The 27995-nt window shown below is 43.1% G+C and overlaps 1 protein-coding gene across 3 annotated transcripts; it reads right to left on the minus strand.

Annotated features, from left to right (window-relative positions):
• Positions 1–27528, minus strand: LOC135547632 (cyclic AMP-responsive element-binding protein 1-like). 3 transcript variants are annotated; one of them, XM_064976805.1, is made up of 8 exons: positions 27415–27528; positions 9715–9801; positions 6925–7071; positions 6615–6715; positions 6380–6528; positions 6010–6192; positions 3928–4084; positions 1–3697 (listed from the first exon to the last, which is right to left on the minus strand). In XM_064976805.1, the coding sequence occupies exons 2-8, from the start codon at positions 9796–9798 to the stop codon at positions 3553–3555; spliced, it is 966 nt and encodes a 321-aa protein (XP_064832877.1). In that variant the 5' UTR covers positions 9799–9801; positions 27415–27528; the 3' UTR covers positions 1–3552. The 3 variants fall into 3 exon arrangements, with proteins under 3 accessions (XP_064832877.1, XP_064832876.1, XP_064832875.1); XM_064976804.1 differs by having other exon boundaries at positions 6925–7092; XM_064976803.1 differs by having other exon boundaries at positions 6925–7095.
• Positions 27529–27995: the final 467 nt, after the last annotated feature.

Consider the following 27995-nt stretch of genomic DNA (forward strand, 5'->3'; position numbering starts at 1 on the left):
ACACTTTGAATGCAATTTATTGTTTCCAAAAGAGCGGTACAATAAGTGTTACATAGCACTTTCAAATCTGTCTTGAGTGTGGCGTGTTTAGCAAGGTAATGCTGTTCACAGTATATACAACTGACTGATACACCACTGGAACACAATAAAATTTCCCCTAACACGATTACATTACGTACAATAAACAGTATTTAAAGATTACAACTTGTAAAATTAGCAATATACAAAACAGGGCATAAAAGTTCAGAAATAGGTTATTGTTCAAAGTGTGGCTGTGACAGGCTGTTCATGCAGGAAGTAAAGTTAGGTTTCTATGAACCTCAAAATGCTCCAGAAATCAAACCACTGTAAGCTATAGATATTCTTCCATTAATTCAGCTACTTAAACTGAATTTAATGCAAATAAACAAATTGACCGATTGGCATCTTCACTGGTATTTTGTCAAGATGACAATTCATGTTCTTTTCAAGCAAATCTCACATGCTGTGTTGTTAGAGGCATTGACCTGGGCCCGGTTTCCCAAAATGCACTAGGTTTCATTTAGCTGTAAGTGGCTAAGAAATCAATTTGATGCTGCCTGCCACACCACTCATCTGTACGGAGGGCTGAGAGCCTCGAGCGAATGTTGTAACAGGTTTACTACAATGTATTTTATCACAGAGGTCTGTGAAATTGATACTTTTTCAAAAGATGCTTTTGGTAAACTGGGTCCTGCTTTTGTCAGATCTGCTCTTCTGTCATAAAATACAAGTTTTTTCCAAAGTCGGCAAAGCTGAGGCTCAAGGTGTGCTTGTGTCAAATTGCATTCCCTCAGCATGAATGCATAATCTACCCTGACAAACCTTTGCTAAGAGATCACCTCTGCAATTTATCACGTCAAATCGTCTGTGTGAAACACTGTAGGGCCAGGAAAGAGGGATTATCCATACAAATCAATGGATGGCTTTGCCATTTGCTCACAACAGAAGAACACAATTACAGTGGTGCCATTGTACAATCACACTTCTTTCTGTGACCATTTCACCCCAACCCACTTCCCTATTTACAACATTCAGATAACGTGATGAATACAGTACATTTGAAACAGTCCTTTAATGTATAAAAAAGAGCAACACTGGATTGACTTAATCTCAACATACAAACACAGTAAAAATACAAAGCATTAACAAACTTCATCAGTCATATTTAGGCTACACTTTATCCCCACCCCAACAGCAAACTGAAAACTCAGGAAGCAATGCTTTATGTTAGATGAGTGTGAGATAAATCTGAGTATTCACATTGAAGATAGTTTTTGAAATTCCAATGTGTTGATTTGTTTTTCATGGTTCACCCAGATTGAAAATATTTAGATTCCCGATGTGTCCTCCTGAATACAAAAATACTAACAAACTAGGATTTTGGTACTGATTATTTCCACAGATCAAGTTTTGTATTGAGATATTACAGGTTTGGAACTGGCTGAACAATAGCGTTCTGGTGTCTAAAATTAATTCTTATTCATAAAGCACAATGAATAAAAACTAAAACAAATGCATTTACTGTACTGTGACATTACACATGACAAAAAGGAAAACAGCTTCGGTGCATCATGGTGTTGCTGCCTTTTCTACAAGGAAAAATATAACAAGTAACAAAAAAACAAAACATTTCACAGGCCTCTGTGATAAAATACATTTGTAGTAAACCTGTTACAACGTTCACTCGAGGATTTTACAACCACTTGGGGCTCTCAGTCCTCTGTACAGATGAGTGGTGTGGCAGGAAACATCAAATTGATTTCTTAGCCATTTACAGCCAAATGAAACCTAGAGCAATAATTGAAGTGATATATCTTGTGGGTCCGTAATAACTTCAAACAGGCTGTCCACTTGTCTGTCTAGAAAAGGCACTCTGTGCGGGTTGGGACTCTACCGGATGCATCTGATTTTCAGGGGGAATGGAAAGAGAGCCTGTGACGACACTTCCGTTTTCAGACGTTAACAAGCCGCCATCTTAGCTCCTCCTCCACATTTACAGGATTGGTTCAACAGTGCAGAACAGAACCTCTCCTGACAGTTTCTTTTTCTCGTCAGGACCAGAAAGAGAGAAACGCCTGCTACGTTAGGTTAACAAAACCTAAAGATGAGCAGAGGAGTTTAAAAAAGGCCTTTTATCAGCTGGCATTGTGATAAGCCTGGTAAGCTAAAGGAATAGAGATGTACTGTATGTTGTTTGCATTTTATGTACTGCAGTGTATGGTACAAATACGTAAATCTATATTGGTTTCATATAATGCATAAGGATTTTTTTCTCCCAAATCAATAGAAATATCATAGCAAAATCTACACATGCTGTAGGCTCCATGTACAGTAATAATATCAACAGAAAAATAACTCATATGTAATACAATATGGTAGTACTTTATCCAATCATAAACAGAACACAAAGTATGTGACGTTGGAAGATGGATCCCAAGTCCTAAGTAAACCTATTGTTACGTCATATGTAATCATATGTCTGCATGTACAGTCATTCACTCACTGTACATATGTGTATGGATCTATGCCGGAGATAACAAAATGATCTATTCCAGCAAGATTTACTTGGGTGAATTTCAGGCTGTGGAGTGTACTGACAATTGGTTCCTATCTGCAGATATTAGTGTGTTTCCTTTAGTAGTTATATGGGATCCAAATTCCACCACCACCCAGCAACAACCTACATCTTTAGAGTGTAACAAAAGTTTATAAAATCTCAGATATCAACAAGTAACAAAGGGAAGAAAACACCCAAGATTGTTGAAATGGAAGATGACTCTTGAGTTGATGGGTTATCTTGATCATGGAGGTTTAACTCAAAACAACATGATCTGATCTCATCTGATCTACTGTGCAAAGCAATCTCATATACATGTCCTAACGGACTCCAATACCAGGGTTCTAGAGGCTGTCTTGACTTCCTTGTTTTGACCTCCTCTTGAGCTTATTGGACAGTCAGACACTAACCCTCTTGTTTGATTGGCTAACCATTGTTAGTGATTACATAAGAGGCTTCGGGTTAATAAAAAAATGACTAACATTGTGGGAAGTCCGTGACTTGACTTCCCAGTAAACAAACCCCAAACAAGAAGCTTGAATAGTGTAAGAGTTCGTGTTTTGTTTCATCACGTTATCTCTGGATCCACAACTGACACATGAATCCTCATCTTTCGTGTTCCACGATGTGATAATATTGAGACAAGTTGGGAGAGAAGATAAAAGAAAAGGTGGATAACAAGTGAGCGGGAGAAGAAGGAGTGGAAGCAAGAGGATGTGAGAGAGAAGACATGGTGAAAATAGATTGGATGGTTGGGAGGTTGGGGGACGTATTGGCTGGGGTGGTTGTGTTTACCTACAAAACTACAATTCCCACAAAGCACTGTCCGTCACTGATCTCCCGTCCATCAATCCATTTTCATTCTGTCTTCTCTCTCACATCCTCTTGCTTCAGATGTCAGGGGTCATGCCTGGGGGCAAACGCTTGGCAGAGTCTGTACAGGTCGGTGGGCAGTCTGATGGGGTAGTTTGGGGCTATTCAGATTTATGGCAGTACAGGTCTTTAAGTGCTTTCAGTTCCTCTATCAGGGTTTTGTTCTGGTTCTCCAGCACGGCCACGCGGTTCTCCAGACACTTGACATACTCCTTCTTCTTCCTGCGACACTCGCGGGCCGCCTCTCTGTGTGGCACAACAAGGACCAAGACACAGTCAGGGAAACCTCCGGCTATTGGCTCAGTTAGTATGGGATGGTACACAGCATATCTCTAGGATCTTGGTTACACTTGACTTAATGCAGACAGGTGAAACGCATTACTTGTAGCATGTATGAGCCCTTATAATGTTTGGCTAGATGGAGTTCCCAGTGGACCATAACCAAAGAGAACCTCACTCTGACTGTATGTCCTTACCTGTTCTTCATGAGTCTGACCTCTCTCTTGCGGGTAACTTCTACCTCTGGGCCCCCCTGGCCAGACAGGGCAGGGGAGGAAGCCATGACCACCCCAGAGGTGATGGTGCTGTTGGGGACCGTGCGGATCTGGTAGGCCTGCACATCTCCAGACGCAGCTGGGGAACAATGGCATGATCCAGGAGGTGAATTATGGAACCATCGTTTAGAAATCTACTACATTGCAGTTGCAATGGATTACTGATATACAGATGACCTGGCACCCAGGATAACCCCTTGCACTACCACTCACCATGCACTACCACTCACCTTGCACTACCACTCACCTTGCACTACAACTCACCATGCACTACCACTCACCTTGCACTACCACTCACCTTGCACTACCACTCACCTTGCACTACCACTCACCTACCACTCACCATGCACTACAACTCACCATGCACTACCACTCACCATGCACTACCACTCACCATGCACTACCACTCCACCACTACCACTCCCTTGCACTACCACTCACCCACTCACCATGCACTACCACTGCACTACCCTTGCACTACAACTCACCATGCACTACCACTCACCATGCACTACCACTCACCATGCACTACCACTCCCCTTGCACTACCACTCACCATGCACTACCACTCCCCTTGCACTACCACTCCCCTTGCACTACCACTCACCATGCACTACCACTCACCATGCACTACCACTCACCATGCACTACCACTACCACCCTTGCACTACCACTCCCCTTGCACTACCACTCACCATGCACTACCACTCACCATGCACTACCACTCCCCTTGCACTACCACTCACCTTGCACTACCACTCACCATGCACACCACTTGCACTACCACTCACCATGCACTACCACTCTACCTTGCACTACCACTCACCATGCACTACCACTCACCATGCACTACCACTCACCATGCACTACCACTACCACTCACCATGCACTACCACTGCATGCACTACCACTCACCTTGCACTACCACTCACCATGCACTACCACTCACCATGCACTACCACTCACCATGCACTACCACTCCCCTTGCACTACCACTCACCATGCACTACCACTCACCTTGCACTACCACTCACCATGCACTACCACTCACCATGCACTACCACTCACCATGCACTACCACTCACCTTGCACTACCACTCACCATGCACTACCACTCACCATGCACTACCACTCACCATGCACTACCACTCACCATGCACTACCACTCACCATGCACTACCACTCCCCTTGCACTACCACTCACCTTGCACTACCACTCACCATGCACTACCACCACTCACCATGCACTACCACTCACCATGCACTACCACTGCACTACCACCTTGCACTACCACTCACCATGCACTACCACCACTCACCTTGCACTACCACTCCCACTCACCATGCACTACCACTCACCATGCACTACCACACTCCCCTTGCACTACCACTCACCATGCACTACCACTCACCATGCACTACCACTCACCATGCACTACCACTACCACTCCCCTTGCACTACCACTCACCATGCACTACCACTCACCATGCACTACCACTCACCATGCACTACCACTCACCATGCACTACCACTCACCTTGCACTACCACTCCCCTTGCACTACCACTCACCTTGCACTACCACTCACCATGCACTACCACTCACCATGCACTACCACTCCCCTTGCACTACCACTCACCATGCACTACCACTCACCATGCACTACCACTCCCCTTGCACTACCACTCACCATGCACTACCACTACCCTTGCACTACCACTCACCATGCACTACCACTCCCCTTGCACTACCACTACCACTACCACCTTGCACTACCACTCACCATGCACTACCACTCACCATGCACTACCACTCACCATGCACTACCACTCACCATGCACTACCACTCACCATGCACTACCACTCACCTTGCACTACCACTCACCATGCACTACCACTCACCTTGCACTACCACTCACCATGCACTACCACTCACCATGCACTACCACTCACCTTGCACTACCACTCACCTTGCACTACCACTCACCTTGCACTACCACTCACCTTGCACTACCACCTGGTTGCTGGGCACCAGGATCTGCTGGCCGTCCGAGGTCTGGGCGTACTGCAGGATGGTGGTGCCCTGCTGGGCGGCCGCAGCGTTAGACATGGTCAGGGTCTGCAGTCCCTGGACCGCGTCTGTTCCGTTATTGGCCAACTGGATTGCACCGCCTTGGGTGATGGCGACTGAGAGAGGAGAGGGAGATAGAAAGAAAGGGAGGGGGCGAGAGAGAATTAGAGAGAGATGGGAGAGAGTTTGTGAATAAGGTTGCAACATAAACAACGATCTTGCTTAAACTACCCTCTTACTGTAAATAAACTCTTTGTCAGTGACATTATTGAGTAAAAGAACGAAGGGTCAAAGGTGACATACTGTACTGGCCACTGCTGGTCTGGTAGATAGGGCATGATGTGGGCATGGTAACCGTGGTGATGGCAGGCGCTAGGTCCTCCTCTGACTTCTCTTCCTCAATCCTGGGAACCCCCGGGGTGTCACCCGATGACAAGTCATTCAGGATCTTTCTGTTAGGGTCAGAGGTCAGGACGTTAGATAAAACACACTAACAGTCATCACAGTACAGCATTATCACACAAACATCAAAGTGTACCTGTATGAGGGGCGTCGTGAGAGGATCTCTCTACGTTTCTGAGAGTCAGTCACACTGTCCACTGACTCCTGGGAGTCTTCACTCTCTGCTATGTTGGAGATCTGAAACAGTTCAATCAGGTGTGTTAGTGCTGGGCTGTGAAATAATACTAGCTCCATCACAGTATATTCTTCTTGTGTCCTGTTGTGGTGGTCAGAGTTGTACCCAGGGTGCAAAGTTGGTGTATCTAAGCTAAAGTTGTAGGTATTTTTATTTATCTTAATGAGACAAACCTCTACAAATAAAAGGTTAGATGAGAAGGTCTACTCACCTGAACAGTCTGGACCTGTGGTGACTGTATGACCGAGGGCTGAGCAGCCTGGATGACCCCGTGAACCTGGACCGTCTGACCGTTGGGCAGCTGCACCAGGGTGACCGTAGGACCACTGGACGTGGCGTGGCCCGCTGCCATGGAAACCTGCAAAGCATAAACATAATCCTGCTGTCCAGGGGGGACACACCTATGACTAGAACCCCCGAGTCTCTCCTAGTATGGAAAAACTTGGGGTTTTCTGGGCCATACTACGTACATTTATAAAATACATTATTTTGTGTCTGTATGGGTACAGTTGAATACACCTTAGCCAAATACACTTAAACACAGTTTTTCACAATTCCTGACATTTAATCCGAGTAAACATTCCCTGTCTTAGGTCAGTTAGGATCACCACTTTATTTTAAGAATGTGAAATGTCAGAATAAAAGTAGAGAGAATGATTTATTTCAGCTTTTATTTCTATCATCACATTCCCAGTGGGCCAGACATTTACATACACTTAATTAGTATTTGGTAGCATTGCCTTTAAATTGTTTAACTTGTGTCCTTGTGTAAATTGTTTAACTTGAGGTCAGGGCTTTGTGATGGCCACTCCAACATCTTGACTTTGTTGTCCTTAAGCCATTTTGCCACAACTTTGGAAGTATGCTTGGGGTCATTGTCCATTTGGAAGACCCATTTGCGACCCAGCTTTAACTTCCTGACTGATGTCTTGACATATTGCATCAATATATCCACATAATTTTCCGTCCTCATGATGCCATCTATTTTGTGAAGTGCACCAGTCCCTCCTGCAGCAAAGTACCCCCACAACATGATGATGCCACCCCCGTGCTTCACGGTTGTGATGGTGTTCTTCGGCTTGCAAGCCTCCCTCTTTTTCCTCCGAACATAACGATGGTCATTATGGCCAAACAGTTCTATTTTTGTTTCATCAGACCAGAGGACATTTCTCCAAGAAGTACGATATTTGTCCACATGTGCAGTTGCAAACCGTAGTCTGGCTTTTTTTAATGGCGGTTTTGGAGCAGTGGCTTCTTCCTTGCTTGAGCAGCCTTTCAGATTATGTCGATATAGGACTCGTTTTACTGTGGATATAGATACTTTTGTACCTGTTTCCTCCAGCATCTTCACAAGGTCCTTTGCTGTTGTTCTGGGATTGATTTGCACTTTTCCCACCAAAGTACATTCATCTCTAGGAGACAGAACGCGTCTCCTTCCTGAGCGGCATGACGGCTATGGTGCTTCTCCTTTGGTACTATTGTTTGTACAGATGAACGTGGTACCTTCAGGCGTTTGGAAATTGCTCCCAAGGATGAACCAGACTTGTGGAGGTCTACAATTTTCTCTCTGAGGTCATGGCTGATTTCCTCAGATTTTCCCATGATGTCAAGCAAAGAGGTACTGTGTTTGAAGGTTGGCCTTGAAATACATCCACACCACCAATTGACTCAAATTATGTCAATTAGCCTATCAGAAGCTTCTAAAGTCATGACATAATTTTCTAGAATTTTCTGAGCTGTTTAAAGGCACAGTGAACTTAGTGCATGTAAACTTCTGACCCACTGGAATTGTGATACAGTGAAGTGTAATAATCTGTCTGTAAACAATTGTTGGAAAAATTACTTGTGTCATGCACAAAGTAGATGTCCTAACCGACTTGCCAAAACTATAGTTTGTTAACAAAAAATGTGTGGAGTGGTTGAAAAACTAGTTTTAATTACTCCAACCTAAGTGTATGTAAACTTCCGACATCAACTGTACAAATTTCTTGTGTGTATGAGAATGGAACGGTAGTGTGAGTGATGTAAGTATGTACAGTATATTCTGTGACATTCTACTGTCTCGGCTTGGTCACCTGGCCATTTTACTGTCTCCTGCTTGCATTCCAGCCATTACAATGAGCCATCCCCCTATAGCTCCTCCCACCAGCCTCCTCTGGTAGGTGACCAGATTTGTAGTACTACAGGGTCATGCTGATTACCGTCTCTCTGTCAGTCATAGATCTCTGCCATGTGTGTGGAGTGTCAGCACATACCCTATCAGTCAGTGAGTATGTAGTAGTGTGTAGCAGCAGCATGTGGTAGATGTAGCAGTGTGTGGTAGAGAGACAGGGAGGCAGTGTAGACTAACCTGTGAGTGGTAGTAGTGATGAGGTGCTGTACCAGTATGTGGCAGGGTACTAACCTGTGAGTGGTAGTAGTGATGAGGTGCTGTACCAGTATGTGGCAGGGTACTAACCTGTGAGTGGTAGTAGTGATGAGGTGCTGTACCAGTATGTGGCAGGGTACTAACCTGAGAGTGGTAGTAGTGATGAGGTGCTGTACCAGTATGTGGCAGGGTACTAACCTGAGACTAACCTGAGAGTGGTAGTAGTGATGAGGTGCTGTACCAGTATGTGGCAGGGTACTAACCTGTGAGTGGTAGTAGTGATGAGGTGCTGTACCAGTATACCAGTATGGCAGGGTACTAACCTGGCAGGGTACTAAGAGTGGTAGTAGTGATGAGGTGCTGTACCAGTATGTGGCAGGGTACTAACCTGAGAGTGGTAGTAGTGATGAGGTGCTGTACCAGTATGTGGCAGGGTACTAACCTGAGAGTGGTAGTAGTGATGAGGTGCTGTACCAGTATGTGGCAGGTGATGAGGTGCTAACCAGTATGTGGCAGGGTACTAACCTGAGAGTGGTAGTAGTGATGAGGTGCTGTACCAGTATGTGGCAGGGTACTAACCTGAGAGTGGTAGTAGTGATGAGGTGCTGTACCAGTATGTGGCAGGGTACTAACCTGAGAGTGGGCGATCTGTTGGCTGTCTGTCTCTGACACTGCTGTGTCTCCTCCCTGCTGAACCTCTGCTGCCTCCATGGTCATCGACTGTTGGGAAAAGGGGAGCGGAGTACAAGAGGGTTACAGAAGACTTTCTGATGCGTATCTTGTTATGATCAACAAGGAGAAAATCACAGTAATGCTAATGATCCCTTTCAGCTGGTTTTTATTGACAAGATGGAAGTAGCCTTACTGCTTAGTAGTATTTTCTACAAGTAAATATTCTGAAGTCTTCAACACAATTGATAGTTAACTGGTATTATCATGTAATAGCACATTGTGAGAAATGCATGTCATTAATCTTCCTGTAGAGTTCATTAGTCAGTGGAAAGTTTCTCTCTGTCTGTTAGCCAAGTGTTTGTTTGTGCACATCCATAGAAAACTATGACCACAGATGTCCTTCCAGTTTTTTATGAATAAAGTAGCTAATAACTGAAGTAAGACGTGTATAATGAGTCTGTTTATAACTGACAAAGTTGTATATGACGTGTGTCACTTAAATGTCAACATGACAGCTTGTACCTTCTGTGAAGTACAGCAGGGCGAAGCCACTTCTCACAGATGTGACTGAGAGGTCGAGTGAAGGTTAAAATGGCACCATCACAGACAGCGCTCATAGCTATTCCTGAGCTTTATCATAGTCTTCGACACTGAGTATACTTAAGCAATAAGGCCTGGGGGTGTGGTATATGGCCAATATACCATGACTACGGGCTGTTCTTAATCAAGACGCAACGCAGGGTGCCTGGATACAGCCCTTAGCCGTGATATATTGGTCATATACCACAAACCCTGAAGTGCCTTATTGCTGTTATAAACTGGTTACCAGAGCAGTATAAATAAAAGTTGTCTCATACCCATGGTATATGATCTGATATATTCAATGGCGGTCAGCCAATCAGCATTCAGGGCAAAAACCCACACAGTTTATAAAAAAAAACATTAAGATGCTTTTCCCATGACACAGACTGACCAGGTGAATCCAGGTGAAAGCTATGATCCCTTGTTGAGGTCACTTGTTAAATCCACTTCAAATCGGTGTAGATGAATGAGAGGAGACAGATTAAATAAAAGAGTGTTACGTCTTGAGACAATAAGAGACATGGATTGTGCATGTGTGTGCCATTCAGAGGGTGAATGGGCAAGATACAGGATTTTGATGTACCATGCTGCTGGGTTTTTCACGCTCAACTGTTGCCCATGTGTGTATCAAGAACTGGCCACCACCCAAAGGACATCCAGGCAACTTGACACAACATGGGCCAGCATCCCTGTGGAATGCTTTCGACACAGGGATATATATGTATATATATATTAGAAAGTTGTGCTTCATGTTTTGTACACTCAGTGTATATACTGTAAATATACAGTACGTGTAAGTGAGGGAACCCTTTGACAAGGCAACCCTTTGACAATGTCATTTATTTTAGGAATGTCCTGAGACAACCACTGGAAAACTGACTCCATGATTACGAAGAAAACAACATTCCATTCTGGCTGAGGAATACCTTAAGAGACCAACACTGGAGTGGAGTGAGGAAGTGGCCAACTTCTGGGTTATAAACACATGAGCGCATCACACTGCAGTTCTTCGCAGATCCACCTATACCCGAGAGGGTTCGGATCAAGAATTCTAAATAATGTCACGGGCCTGGATCTGGTGTGATTTTCATGGGTCTCGGGTATGTGTAATTTGTCCGGAAGTACCAATATAGATCCAAACGTGACTGCTTCAGTAGAGAGAGAAAGAGAACAATTGTATAATTTATGCTACTGCTCTTTGCTTTTCATGAGAGTGGCGCGTGTAGCTTGTTGTTGTTATTGGCCAATCATAGGTCATCAAAGCAGCAATAGGCTACAGTCATAGAGGATCGCACCATGTTAAAGGAGAAGGACAGGCTACAACGACCAAGAGCCAACAGGTAGGCTGCTACTTAATATTCTGAATGGAGTTGTTGTTGTTTGTAACTGCAGCCTCAGTTAGCCCAAAACAAATGACTTTTCTACTGCTTCCCTCCCTCCCTGTCCTCGGGTCCGTTCAGAATGTGTCTATATATACAACAACAAAAATATGCATATTGGGTCCGGGTGGGAAAGACACAGGTCCATTTCAAAACGGGTTCAACTTGTTGGACCTGTGAAGACCTCTACATCTCTCACACACACACGCACACATACACGCTCCCTGGAGAAGTCATTCATTTCATTGTATCACTTTCCTCCCTGCAGCTAGTGTGTGTCTGGGCAGCTGATATTTTCCTCCAGTCCTCTGGGGCACCTTGTTCAGCAGAAGGCCTGTAGATCCACCTCATGGCTACATCTGAAATGACACCCTATCCCTATACAGTGCACTACTTTTGAGCAGGGCCCCATAAGGATCATAGGGCACTGGTCAAACGTAGTGCACTATATAGGAGATAGTGTGCCATTATTTATGCATCCCAATGTCTTCCTTTTCTGAACTTTTAGGCTTCAAAATGTTCACCAATAGGCAAGCTGCTGCTCGACTCCATGAGTCTGACTGACTCAGATACTTGGCAGGCATGCGCACTGCGAGAAACCCAATAATCAACATGTCATGCATTGGCTTTGTCCCCTACAGGCCGTTTATTCCCTTGCTTTCCAAAACCCTTTTCCCTCTTCTCTACCACTGTCTTGTCAACATGCCATGTCTCCAGACTAGTCAGAGAAATGATTCACCACACATGACACGACTGATGTGTTGTGACCTGTTGTGCTGCCAGTCTGGTTTGCCATCCCAACAGAGCCAGTTCTGTCAGAGAATTCCATGTTGGAAATCCACCTACTGCCAGTGAGCGTTGGCTGGCTGTTAGACATGGAAGTCTGGTTGTGGAGAGAGGGCCAGCAGCCACAAGCCCTCCTCTTCAGTGGTAAAGAAAGGTAATGGAAGAGGTGCCAGGTACAGACACAGGAAGAGAAACAGCCAAATTCACTCACTCTGCCTTGTAAATCAAGTAGGCCAGCTGAAAAGTAAAAAAAAAAATTGCTATATTGCTAAATGTATGAAAACAAAAATGTACTTTTTGATCTTAATTTAAAGTTAGGCATTAGGGTTAGTAGTGTGGTTAAAGGTAGGTTTAAAATCAGATTTGATGACTTTGTGGCTGTGCTAGCTAGTGACCACTGCTGAGCTGGCTCCAGAACAAGATTCATGACGAAAAATGGTAACCTGCTAGAAGATATGTAGGCACAAGTCGGACAATTTTTATCCCCATAATGCAACACAATTGAAAAGGGGACTTGACAAAAGTGATCCTCTCGAAAGGGCACATTCAGTAGTGATGGGAAGTACGGCTCTTTTTATTGACTTGGATCTTTTAGACTCTTTCAGTCAAAATATTTTGACTAATTTGGTTAATTTGATTCAGTAATGCCCAGAACATGCTGGATCCCCTATCGGCGAACAATGAACTAAAAACTCAAAAGAATCATGATTCCACAAGCCTCTCGTTCACCATATTGGAGCTCTCATCTTTATGGGATCTGACATCTGTGACTGAAAAGTATAAAACTGTGCGTGAAACTGTGATTGATAAGCATACAAATAAAGTTATTTTTTTGACATTTGAAACAAAGTCTAGGTGCGGCCGCCACCGAAATAGATTATGAACGGAATGCAATTTTTTGACTGCCCCAGGAGAGAGATTTGCCCAATAAGCTATCATTTGCGAACTGCAGCAGCCACCCAACGATTCATTCGAGTTTGAGTGTTGAGCAGAGGCAGGCTATGCATGATTTGGTTTTACAAAGCTGTGTCCATTGATAACATTCAATAATCAATTGACTGCATTCACTCTTGCACCGTGTGATCATTTATCAGCTCTAAACATGCATTTTCCCTCTCTATGCTGCCTGCAGCATGATCTACTTCTTAGCGCGCACATGACAGACAGTTGGTGGTCAGAGCAGATGCTGAGCCCAATGATTTAAATATACACACTAAATTACTAATTAAGGGTGCTGTGTTGAAGCCACAATGCCTCCATCTTGGCACTCCCCCACCATCATGTTGAAGCCACAATGCCTCCATCTTGGCACTCCCCCACCATCATGTTGAAGCCACAATGCCTCCATCTTGGCACTCCCCCACCATTGTGTTGAAGCCACAATGCCTCCATCTTGGAACTCCCCCACCATTGTGTTGAAGCCACAATGCCTCCATCTTGGAACTCCCCCACCATTGTGTTGAAGCCACCATGCCTGCAGCTTGGCTCTCCCACACCATTGTAAAAAATATTTGGGAAACTATAGAAATGTCTACATTCATTTTTGCCAGATGTATTCTATTATAGACACCTTAATGCATATTTCTAAAAACATCTTAGATGACTAATGTTACTGTCTCCTCTACAACAACAACAAAAATAATTCAAGTGCATTTGGAATGTACTCAGACCCCTTGACCTTTATCCACATGTGGCTACGTTACAGCCTCATTCTAAAATGGATTAAATAGTTTCCCCCCCCCCTCGTCAATCTACACACAACACCCCATAATGACAAAGCAAAAACTGTTGTTTTTCTTTCCCCTAGCAAATTTATAACAAATAAAACAAAATATTACATTTACATAAGTATTCAGACCCTTTACTCAGTACTTTGTTGAAGCACTTTTTGCAGCAATTACAGCCTTGAGTCTTCTTGAGTATGATTCTACACGCTTGGCACCAGTGGTGTAAAGTAATTTTGTAAAAATACTTTAAAGTACTACTTATGTCGTTTTTTGGGTATCTGTACTTTACTATTTATATTTTTGACAACTTTTACTTCACTACATTGCTAAAGAAAATAATGTACATTTACTCCATACATTTTCCCTGACACCCAAAAGTAGTCGTTACATTTTGAATGCTTAGCAGGACAGGATAATTGTCTAACTCACACACTTATCAAGATAACCTCCCTGGTCATCCCTACTGCCTCTGATCTGGCGGACTCACTAAGCACATGCTTTGTTTGTAAATTATGGTGTTGGTCTCCCAGTCCCCTGCCACTGAAAAACATCCCCACAGCATGATGCTGCCACCACCATGCTTCAGAGTAGGGATGGTACCAGGTTTCCTCCAATCTTGGTTTCATCAGACCAGAGAATGTTGTTTCTCCTGGTCTGAGAGTCTTTTGGCAAACTACAAGCGGCTGTCATATGCCTTTTACTGAGGAGTGGCCTTTTACTGAGGAGTGGCCTTTTACTGAGGAGTGGCCTTTTACTGAGGAGTGGCCTTTTACTGAGGGAGTGGCCTTTTACTGAGGGAGTGGCCTTTTACTGAGGAGTGGCCTTTTACTGAGGAGTGGCCTTTTACTGAGGAGTGGCCTTTTACTGAGGGAGTGGCCTTTTACTGAGGAGTGGCCTTTTACTGAGGGAGTGGCCTTTTACTGAGGGAGTGGCCTTTTACTGAGGAGTGGCCTTTTACTGAGGAGTGGCCTTTTACTGAGGGAGTGGCCTTTTACTGAGGGAGTGGCCTTTTACTGAGGGAGTGGCCTTTTACTGAGGGAGTGGCCTTTTACTGAGGGAGTGGCCTTTTACTGAGGAGTGGCCTTTTACTGAGGGAGTGGCCTTTTACTGAGGGAGTGGCCTTTTACTGAGGAGTGGCCTTTTACTGAGGGAGTGGCCTTTTACTGAGGAGTGGCCTTTTACTGAGGGAGTGGCCTTTTACTGAGGGAGTGGCCTTTTACTGAGGAGTGGCCTTTTACTGAGGAGTGGCCTTTTACTGAGGAGTGGCCTTTTACTGAGGGAGTGGCCTTTTACTGAGGAGTGGCCTTTTACTGAGGAGTGGCCTTTTACTGAGGGAGTGGCCTTTTACTGAGGGAGTGGCCTTTTACTGAGGGAGTGGCCTTTTACTGAGGGAGTGGCCTTTTACTGAGGGAGTGGTCTTTTACTGAGGGAGTGGCCTTTTACTGAGGAGTGGCCTTTTACTGAGGGAGTGGCCTTTTACTGAGGGAGTGGCCTTTTACTGAGGAGTGGCCTTTTACTGAGGGAGTGGCCTTTTACTGAGGAGTGGCCTTTTACTGAGGGAGTGGCCTTTTACTGAGGGAGTGGCCTTTTACTGAGGAGTGGCCTTTTACTGAGGAGTGGCCTTTTACTGAGGAGTGGCCTTTTACTGAGGAGTGGCATTTTACTGAGGAGTGGCATTTTACTGAGGAGTGGCCTTTTACTGAGGAGTGGCCTTTTACTGAGGAGTGGCATTTTACTGAGGAGTGGCCTTTTACTGAGGAGTGGCCTTTTACTGAGGAGTGGCCTTTTACTGAGGAGTGGCCTTTTACTGAGGAGTGGCCTTTTACTGAGGAGTGGCCTTTTACTGAGGGAGTGGCCTTTTACTGAGGAGTGGCCTTTTACTGAGGAGTGGCCTTTTACTGAGGAGTGGCCTTTTACTGAGGAGTGGCCTTTTACTGAATTCCTTCAACCTCATGGCTTGGTTTTTGCTCTGACATGCACTGTGGCACCTCATATAGACAGGTGTTTGCCTTTCCAAATCATTTGAGTTTACCACAGGTGGACTCCAATCAAGTTGTAGAAACAAAGATGATCAATGTAAACAGGATGCACCTGAGCTAAATTTGGAGTTTCATAGCAAACGGTCTGAATACTTAGGTAAATAAGGTATTTCTGTTCTTTGCAAACATTTCTAAAAACCTGTTTTCGCTTTGTCATTATGGGGTATTGTGTGTAGATTGATGAAGAAAAACATATTTAATCCATTTTAGAGTAAGGCTGTAACGTAACAAAATGTGGAAAACAGTCAAGGGGTCTGAATACTTTCCGAATTCACTGAACTTTGACCTCAAAACATTTAACTGAAATAGTGTAGAATTCCATGTATTCCTATAGACGGGTTGGTTGTTTAGCAACAAAACTGACGTGTGCGCAAATATGGGGCAAAACAGACGTGGTCGGCTTAGATTGTTGACAACATGTAAACTATATTTTGCATCCAATGTTTATCGAAAACATAAATAAACTTGCACAATAAGCACCTGCTGTGATTGTTATAGCAAATTGTAGCCATATTAGCATTAACATGAAATCAGTGAAAACACCTCTAAACAAGACATGTTATCAAGAACAAGATGAAACTGGTCACTTACGATTCCCAACATGACAGTTCCTTGTAATTGTTGGTAGCTACAGTGCCCTGCGAAAGTATTCGGCCCCCTTAAACTTTGCGACCTTTTGCCACATTTCAGGCTTCAAACATAAAGATATAAAACTGTATTTTTTTGTGAAGAATCAACAACAAGTGGGACACAATCATGAAGTGGAACGACATTTATTGGATATTTCAAACTTTTTTAACAAATCAAAAACTGAAAAATTGGGCGTGCAAAATTATTCAGCCCCTTTACTTTCAGTGCAAAACTCTCTCCAGAAGTTCAGTGAGGATCTCTGAATGATCCAATGTTGACCTAAATGACTAATGATGATAAATACAATCCACCTGTGTATAATCAAGTCTCCGTATAAATGCACCTGCACTGTGATAGTCTCAGAGGTCCGTTAAAAGCGCAGAGAGCATCATGAAGAACAAGGAACACACCAGGCAGGTCCGAGATACTGTTGTGAAGAAGTTTAAAGCCGGATTTGGATACAAAAAGATTTCCCAAGCTTTAAACATCCCAAGGAGCACTGTGCAAGCGATAATATTGGAATGGAAGGAGTATCAGACCACTGCAAATCTACCAAGACCTGGCCGTCCCTCTAAACTTTCAGCTCATACAAGGAGAAGACTGATCAGAGATGCAGCCAAGAGGCCCATGATCACTCTGGATGAACTGCAGAGATCTACAGCTGAGGTGGGAGACTCTGTCCATAGGACAACAATCAGTTGTATATTGCACAAATCTGGCCTTTATGGAAGAGTGGCAAGAAGAAAGCCATTTCTTAAAGATATCCATAAAAAGTGTCATTTAAAGTTTGCCACAAGCCACCTGGGAGACACACCAAACATGTGGAAGAAGGTGCTCTGGTCAGATGAAACCAAAATTGAACTTTTTGGCAACAATGCAAAACATTATGTTTGGTGTAAAAGCAACACAGCTCATCACCCTGAACACATCATACCCACTGTCAAACATGGTGGTGGCAGCATTATGGTTTGGGCCTGCTTTTCTTCAGCAGGGACAGGGAAGATGGTTAAAATTGATGGGAAGATGGATGGAGCCAAATACAGGACTATTCTGGAAGAAAACCTGATGGAGTCTGCAAAAGACCTGAGACTGGGACGGAGATTTGTCTTCCAACAAGACAATGATCCAAAACATAAAGCAAAATCAACAATGGAATGGTTAAAAAATAAACATATCCAGGTGTTAGAATGGCCAAGTCAAAGTCCAGACCTGAATCCAATCGAGAATCTGTGGAAAGAACTGAAAACTGCTGTTCACAAATGCTCTCCATCCAACCTCACTGAGCTCGAGCTGTTTTGCAAGGAGGAATGGGAAACAATTTCAGTCTCTCGATGTGCAAAACTGAGACATACCCCAAGCGACTTACAGCTGTAATCGCAGCAAAAGGTGGCGCTACAAAGTATTAACTTAAGGGGGCTGAATAATTTTGCACGCCCAATTTTTCAGTTTTTGATTTGTTAAAAAAGTTTGAAATATCCAATAAATGTCGTTCCACTTCATGATTGTGTCCCACTTGTTGTTGATTCTTCACAAAAAAATACAGTTTTATATCTTTATGTTTGAAGCCTGAAATGTGGCAAAAGGTCGCAAAGTTCAAGGGGGCCGAATACTTTCGCAAGGCACTGTACCTGGCCATCCGGAATGACAACGACTCACAGACTTCTGCCCCATTGAAGCGCGCACATAGTCTTCCCAACATTGTCAGCTAATCCATCTAGGAGGAGTGCAAATATGGCTGACCCGTGAAGAGGTAGAGGTAAAGAATTTTAAAACTCACCCAAGATAGACCAGAGCCTGTCGTTTCCAATGGGAGGGAATTAATCATATTGGGCAGAACAAGCAAGGAGGTGGGTGGAGCCAAACACAAGCTAGTGAGATCCTATTGGTTATATAATTTATTTGTATATTTCCTTTATAGCTGTGAAGTGCGTGTTTTTTACTGCACCACTACCGTACATTGAGCTATTATACTGCACAAGTTTGGACTTCTGTTTTGAAGCCAGAGGATGAGTCTTAGTTGAATGTAACTGCTAGTTTTACACAAATAATGGTACATTTTCAGTTTGAAAACTGACGATTGTTTATTTTGGATTAAAAGTATTGATGATGGGTGTACTGTTGCTTAATGCGTTGTACGAGTGTGCTTACTGTGACTGTCACCCTGATATCGGCTACTAGGTAGACTTCCCATGCCTTGTTGGACAGCTTGTTAAGATGGAGAGAAGGGCACTGTTCCCCCCAGTGTTGTTGCCATTCATTTATTATTTAACTAGGCAAGTCAGTTAAGAACAAATTCTTATTTACAACGACGGCCTCCCGGGGAACAGTGGGGTTAACTGCCTTGTTCAGGGGCAGAACGTAGGGCCGGGCGAAATGGCCAAAAGATTATATCACGGTATTTTATTTTATTTTTTAAATTGGGCTGTATTTTTAGTTTTTGAATAATACATTTCTACATTTGCTTTATGAGTAGTGAGTGATCCCAGGGTGCTTTATGAGTAGTGAGTGATCCCAGGGTGGCAACACATACATTCTAAGTGATTTCAATGAGTCTTTCTCCATTCTGATGGTTTTATACTGTTCAATTCAACCAAAACAAATTTCAGCACCTTTATAATTTCTTCATTTCCTACACTCAATTGCAGTGGTGGAAAAAGTATCAAATTGTCATACTGTAGTAAAAGTAAAGATACCTTAATAGAAAATGACTCAAGTGTAAGTCATCCAGAAAAATACTACTTGAGTAAAAGTTCAAAAGTTTTTGTTTTTAAATGTACTTAAGTATCAAAAGTAAAATAATAAATAATTTCAAATTCCTTACATTAAGCTAACCAGATGGCCACAATTTTCTTGTTTTGTATTTAAGGATAGCCAGCATTCTCCAACACTCAGACATCCTTTACAAACAAAGCATTTGTGTTTAGTGATTCCGTCAGATCAGAGGCAGTAGATGACCAGGGATGTCCTCTTGAGAAGTGCGTGAATTGTCCTGTCCTTCTAAGCATTCAAAATGTAACGGAGTACTTTTAGGTGTCAGGGAAAATGTATGGAGTAAAAAGTACACTATTTTCTTTAGGAATGTAGGAAAGTAAAAGTTGTCAAAAAGAAAAAAAATAGTAAAGTAAAGCACAGATACCCCCCCCCCCAAAAAAAATGACGTTAGTAGTACTTGAAAGTATTTTTACTTAAGTACTTTACACCACTGCTCATTTGAGATAATTTCCACACTGCCACGTAGGGCTGCACGATATGGGCAAATCATCTAGGACTTCTTTTTAACCAAATGTTGCAAACGCGATTTGACTTGCGAATTAGAGCAAAACTGTTGGAATCATGGAAATAGAATGACTATTCTAATTCTATAGTTAGAATATAATAGTGGGCACTTTGAATACTGTGTTGTTTGAGATGACAACGAATTCAAATGCCAGGAAGGAGTTATTGTGACAGGGTAGGAACTAATGTGTTTATAAGTGTTTCCTAGGGGACCCTATAAGCTTTGGCGACATTGCATGTTCTCTTAGCTACTTCATGTAGCTAACTTATTCTTGCTTTGCATATTCCTCTTCGATTTAGAAGATACTGTTGCACAAACAACATACTAATTAGGTCTACACCATCATTGGCATTATCATGCTGAATTAGCTAGCTACGTTTGCTCTTACTCAGTAAATTTATTAGCTAGCTAGCTATTACCATTAGCAGCAAACAATTAGCATCTCACAAGATTTAGGGCAACGTGCTAAGAAAAGACAAACTAGCTGTTTGCTGATGTAAGAAACAAAAACTAATAGTGTCACTATAGAACGCTAGTGGATTTATATTAAGAAGCAAAGAGAAAACAGCATTGCTGTCATCAACACTGTTGCATGTGCTGCATTGACCATGATGGGTTGTTCGAGAACAAGTCGGCTCTAAGAGCCGGCTCTTGAAGGTGAACGTTGAGAGCCGGCTCGCATATCAGAAGAGCCGAATCTATTTATAAAATTATTACAAAATTAAGATATGAATAATCAAAAGATTTAAATTACTATAATTAACTAATTTAAAGAACGAAAAAATAAATAAAATAATATAGGCTTAAATGCTCAAGCTCACACACATCCGTTCTGACTGTCTGCTCAGACTAACAGCCTCACCTGCTGTTCCTGTCAATCAGACACCCAGTGTCAACCAATGAACCAAAGATGGGCGAGGGAGGGCCAAGCAAACTCACTCACAGTCACACACTTAGCAGCCGAGGCGAGAAAGGACAGCTGTGGCAAAAAACAGCTGGAAAATGAGTCGGAAGCACAGTAGCATTTGGATGCATTTTAATAATGTAGACAATGTTAGAGCACAGTGTAGAATTTGCCAAAACATGGACCAGTTTATGCCAAAGCCTATGTCTGTAGCAAAACAAGGCCAAATTGATATTGCATTGGCTAAAATGATTGCCACCGATTTCCAGCCATTTTCGATCGTGGAGGACAGAGGTTTCAGAAATTATAGCAATAGTCTAAAGCCAATGTACACAATTCCAAGCAGGAAAATCCTTTCAAAATCACGTATTCCACAACTGTACGAGAGCGGCTTCAGTGCGAGAAAGAGTCCAAAAAGCTACTGCAGTTTGCCTTACTACTGACTGCTGGACATCAAGGGGAACCACTTCTTACATGTCGGTTACATGTCACTTCATTGAAGATCTTTCGATGTCTAGCTGTCTTCTGGACTGCTTTGAGTTCAGCGACAGACACACCTCAGAGAACTTGGCAGAGGAACTGTTGGGAGTGGCCATAGAATGGCAAGTAGATGGAAAAGTGGTCTGTTGTGTCAGCAACAATGCAGCTCACATAACCAAAGCTATGAACATTTTTAAATGGACCCATCATCCATGTCTTGCCCACACAATCAACCTGATTGTCAGAGATGCTCTGAAGGTGATGAAGCCCACTGTGGACGAAGTGAAAGCAGCTGTGGAATACTTCCACAGGAGCACAGTAGGTTCAACGCCAGATGGGGAAGCCTGAGCTGAGGCCTAAACAAGACTGCACTACAAGGTGGAATTCAACATTTTATAAGTTGTAGCGGTTTCTTGAGTCAAAGGATGCTATCATGTCGACCCTGGCCATTGCACCTGTTGATGCTCTGACCCAAGAGGAATGGGAGGTGGTGGAGGAGGTGTGCAGAGTCCTGGAACCTTTAGAGCAGGTCACTGTGGAGATCAGTGGAGAGGTACAGTAAGCAGCTATTACTACATCATTATTTAATCCAGTATGATATGTGTATATGAGCAGTAGATGAGAATGTAGTATCGGTAGACAAAACATGAACCTGAACTAATAAGTTACTGTTCTCTCTTTTCAGCTATGTGACAGCTTCAAAAATGATACTCCTGTGTAAGGGTCTGTAGCTAATCACAGCCTGCTGCCAGAGAGAAGCAAATGCAACCACGTGTGACATAGAGTTGATGGACACCCTGTGTTCATCAATGGACAGAAAGTTCCACAGAATGGAATATAATCACGTGCCATCAGAAACCACTGCAAGAATAACCTCAGCAGCAGGGAGGGACAGCCCCAGCAGTCAGCTGGCTCAGGCACCAGGGCAACAGGAAGAAGAGGGATCAGATGGAGCAGAAGCACCAGCAGTAGTGCCACAAATGTCTGCTGTTTGACGAGAGAGCAACTGGGGATGCAGCACGAAGGAATCCCTCAGCAGACGCCACAATGGAGGTCCGATCCTATTTGGAGAGCCCCTCCTCCAAAGATCTGCAGATCCTCTGAGCTGGTGAAAGAGCAAGGCCTCTGTCTACCCATGGATTACTAAAGTCATGACAGGGAGACTCTGCATAGTGGCCACATCTGTTCCCTCTGGGAGGCTCTCCTCAAAAACAGGACAAATAACTACTGAGCGAAGAAACCGCATCAGCCCCTCAAAAGTGAATCTCTCATAAAAGCACAATCTGGTCAGCATTTCTGTGTGCTGGTGGTTATACCATGGCAGTAAAGAGAGAAAAGAGGGACCAGTTTCATGTTTTCACTGGGATGCTAGTTATAACATGGCAGTAAAGAGAGAAAAGAGGGACCAGTTTCATGTTTTCACTGGGATGCTAGTTATAACATGGCAGTAAAGAGAGAAAAGAGGGACCAGTTTCATGTTTTCACTGGGATGCTAGTTATAACATGGCAGTAAAAGAGAAAAAAAGAGGGACCAGTTTCATGTTTTCACTGGGATGCTAGTTATAACATGGCAGTAAAGAGAGAAAAGAGGGACCAGTTTCATGTTTTCACTGGGATGCTAGTTATAAGATGGCAGTAAAGAGAGAAAAGAGGGACCAGTTTCATGTTTTCACTGGGATGCTAGTTATAACATGGCAGTAAAGAGAGAAAAGAGGGACCAGTTTCATGTTTTCACTGGGATGCTAGTTATAACATGGCAATAAAGAGAAAAAAGAGGGACCAGTTTCATGTTTTCACTGGGATGCTAGTTATAACATGGCAGTAAAGAGAGAAAAGAGGGACCAGTTTCATGTTTTCACTGGGATGCTAGTTATACCATGGCAGTAAAGAGAGAAGAGGGACCAGTTTCATGTTTTCACTGGGATGCTAGTTATAACATGGCAGTAAATAAGAGAAAAGAGGGACCAGTTTCATGTTTTCACTGGGATGCTAGTTATACCATGGCAGTAAAGAGAGAAGAGGGACCAGTTTCATGTTTTCACTGGGATGCTAGTTATAACATGGCAGTAAAGAAGAGAGAGAAGAGGAACCAGTTTCATGTTTTCACTGGGATGCTAGTTATAACATGGCAGTAAAAAGAGAAAAGAGGGACCAGTTTCATGTTTTCACTGGGATGCTAGTTATAACATGGCAGTAAATAAGAGAAAAGAGTGACCAGTTTCATGTTTTCACTGGGATGCTAGTTATAACATGGCAGTAAATAAGAGAAAAGAGGGACCAGTTTCATGTTTTCACTGGGATGCTAGTTATAACATGGCAGTAAAGAGAGAAGAGGGACCAGTTTCATGTTTTCACTGGGATGCTAGTTATAACATAGCAGTAAAGAAGAGAGAGAAGATGGACCAGTTTCATGTTTTCACTGGGATGCTAGTTATAACATGGCAGTAAAGAGAGAAAAGAGGGACCAGTTTCATGTTTTCACTGGCATGCTAGTTATAACATGGCAGTAAAGAGAGAAAAGAGGGACCAGTTTCATGTTTTCACTGGGATGCTAGTTATAAGATGGCAGTAAAGAGAGAAAAGAGGGACCAGTTTCATGTTTTCACTGGGATGCTAGTTATAACATGGCAGTAAATAAGAGAAAAGAGTGACCAGTTTCATGTTTTCACTGGGATGCTAGTTATAACATGGCAGTAAATAAGAGAAAAGAGGGACCAGTTTCATGTTTTCACTGGGATGCTAGTTATAACATGGCAGTAAAGAGAGAAAAGAGGGACCAGTTTCATGTTTTCACTGGGATGCTAGTTATAACATGGCAGTAAAGAGAGAAAAGAGGGACCAGTTTCATGTTTTCACTGGGATGCTAGTTATAACATGGCAGTAAAGAGAGAAGAGGGACCAGTTTCATGTTTTCACTGGGATGCTAGTTATAACATGGCAGTAAAGAAGAGAGAAGATGGACCAGTTTCATGTTTTCACTGGGATGCTAGTTATAACATGGCAGTAAAGAGAGAAAAGAGGGACCAGTTTCATGTTTTCACTGGGATGCTAGTTATAACATGGCAATAAAGAAGAGAGAAGAGGGACCAGTTTCATGTTTTCACTGGGATGCTAGTTATACCATGGCAATAAAGAAGAGAGAGAAGATGGACCAGTTTCATGTTTTCACTGGGATGCTAGTTATAACATGGCAGTAAAGAGAGAAAAGAGGGACCAGTTTCATGTTTTCACTGGGATGCTAGTTATAACATGGCAATAAAGAAGAGAGAAGAGGGACCAGTTTCATGTTTTCACTGGGATGCTGCAGTTCTGCATATTATTTATTTTTTCTTTGATATGGTGCAATATTCTATTATCATGTTGTTCAGATTGTATTCGATTTGAATGGTTAGATTTATATGCACTTTTTGTATATACATTAAAAAGTTGTACTTTAAATGCAAATGTTTAATAGCATTCTTTTTCATAACAAACCAATGCATTTCTAACTACATACATTGTGGTTAAGAGTATGATTTAATTTAATAATTTCATTATAATTATTTTAACACCAATCATAGTCAAACTATCGCAAACTGTTTTGACTTGAAAAAATACAAAACATTTTTTCTAAAGAGCCGTTTGGGAGCAAAAGAGCCGGCTCTTTTGGGTGAGCTGAGCCGAACGAGCCGGCTCACTGAAAAGAGCCGGAATGCCCATCACTACCATGCAGACTGAACGCTAGTCTCGTCTTCGGTTGAGGAACATCAAATGCGCTCCTTGAGTGACAGGGGGCGTGGCTAGGTCTGTGTTGAAAGTGGCGCAGAGAGAAAGAGAGATGACTCAAGTTGCGAAGTAAACTATAAAAATGGACATTGCACATGGCGTCTCACATTTAACAAAGCAAACATTAAAATACCGGTATAGAAGGTAAAGTAAATACCCAAATCGTCCCTGCATAAATATTGGTATATAATAAAATACGATATACTGCCCCTTCCTATCAGAAGGACACATTTTTTACCTTGTCAGCTCTTGGATTTGATCCAGCAACCTTACGGTTACTGGCCCAACACTCAAAACACTAGGCTACCTGCCGCCTCATGACCTTTCCATTGATAGTAGACTATGTATCAACGTGACGTCTACACGGTTAACAGTATTAGTTATTTCTTGTGTAGGCTGCTATCCTGCTTGAAGTAAAATCACGCGAGAGAAAAAATATATGGCCAAGTTAGCAACCGGCAGCAACACAACATTGATACCCAACAGGCATGGCTCCCGAGTGGCGCAGCGGTCAAAGGCACGGCATCTCAGTGGTAGAGGCGTCACTACAGACCTTGGTTCGAATCCAGGCTGTATCACAACCATAGGGTGGCGCACAATTGGCCCAGCGTCGTTCGGGTTAGGCTGTCATTGAAAATAAGAATTTGTCCCTTAACTACTTGCATAGTTATATTTATATATATATATATATATATATATTAAGGCTGCAGGAATCACTTCAAGTAAACTGGCACGTCGATACAGCACTGGTCGCCTGCCTATAGTCTCGTCGCGCAGCCCAATCAGCCATGCAAAACGGTCAGGAGTGGCAACAAATCTGCCCAATTAGATTATTTGTTTTTCATACACCCACTCCGGCCGCCATATTGGACTGCAGCTACCCATGCTTGGCCTCTCCATGGCTAACACATAGCATCAGCAATCCTGTGTTTATATACATAATTGACTGAGCCGGAGGAGCGCGTAATTGTGCTGTTCAATTCATTGCGGCCAGCAGGTCAAACGAACGACTAAAACGAACGAGTCACTCTGAAAAACGAAGCATATCTCTCGAGTCAGGAAAAAGTCGTTCATGAAGAACGAACCGTCCACGAACTGCACATCACTAGCAATCAGTAGATTAGAAAATAGGCTAAACTCAGTGACAAGGCAGAGAGCCACATGGAGAGTGGGTCCGACGCCTCTGTGTGGCATACAATACATAGGTTACCATTGGTTTCACCTTTAGTTCAATATCATTTAGGTCAACTTTTGGGAGCAATATGAAACAATATTCTGTATAATAAGTAAATATCCAAAATGGGCCTTCAAAAAACAACAGTGGCCTGTGTTTGAGGTTTCGACCAGACGACACTTGCTTAAGATTGTTTTGGCAAACAAAACGACCCGAAACAAATAGACTAGTATGATGGGACATGTTATTGTAGGGACATATTGTAGCGACCCAGGCATTTAGGCACATAAACCACATCCAAATCTGGGCTCGTATCTAGGTTAATTTATTTTAGACAAGGCAAGGAACAACGCCCCCCCAAATAGTTGATGTTGATTTAACTAGAGGACAAAACCAAAAGTCATAATTTCATATTATGGAGCCGATACATAATCTTGCACTTTAAGAATTGAATACCCTGACTTTTCGTAACAAACATTATATAGCAGTCGAGTTTGGTTTAACCCCTACATTTTGTAGGCTCCATGCAATCTAGACAGCTACCGTTTCATTGCTATTCTACAGGCTCGGCTGCTGGGCAAGACCAAATACGCGCAAATTAGCCTTCAATCTTTATAGGGACAGACTATGATTTCATGACAGGGCGAATTTGCTTGTAAAATCGCATCACATAATATGCAGTCCAAACAAGCAACGTCCCACTCGATCCTGCTGGCGGGCTAGCCTACTCATCATTCCCTGTCTTTTTCCAGGCTACTCGCCGCCGCAGCAGCCTCCCCTCCCTCCATGGCTGCATGACTGCCTGTAACAAGCCCGCCGCCATGATCTCTTTGTCCCTCCGGGCCGAACCCGGACAGGTTATATGTTATTTGGGACGCGCCTTGTCTCTCTTCCTCCCGGACACTAGTCTTCTCTTACCGATACAGACTCCCTCCGTCACTCCCGGGCCCTCGGAGCTCCACTTTTATTCAGGCCGACACGTAAGAGACCGCGTCAGGCTACACCTCCGTCGCGTCACCGAGAACAACAACAGAGAACGAGAGGGAGGAAAATCAAATCGTCAGCGGCACAATCGAGAACAACCGAATGATAAGCGGAACAAGCCGAATGGCTGACGGAGTTAACCGAAGTGATCCCGAAAGTGAGCGGAAAATAACGAACATTTAGGCTAGACACGTTGCACGCAAACGCTGTCCAAATTGTAATCTTTCGGTTACAATGTAGCATATCTTTTTTTTTTTACATTTCGGGAGGTTACTCTGTAGCTACTAGTTGGCACCCGCCAAATACAATTGTTAGGATGTGGCTGCATTATTGATCTTAACTAAATAAATAAAAAACGAGACGAATAATTGCTACCATTGACAGTGTAGGAACAGGGGTGTAGTGGTACCTGGAGCACACGGCAACTAATGCTCCCTCACTTTTTTCAATTTGAGAATACATGGAGCTGGTTAAACTATTTCTGGAAAATTAATAAGGATAAATTCTAAATACAT

Source organism: Oncorhynchus masou, chromosome 10 (assembly GCF_036934945.1).
Source record: "Oncorhynchus masou masou isolate Uvic2021 chromosome 10, UVic_Omas_1.1, whole genome shotgun sequence".
Lineage (NCBI taxonomy): Eukaryota > Metazoa > Chordata > Actinopteri > Salmoniformes > Salmonidae > Oncorhynchus > Oncorhynchus masou.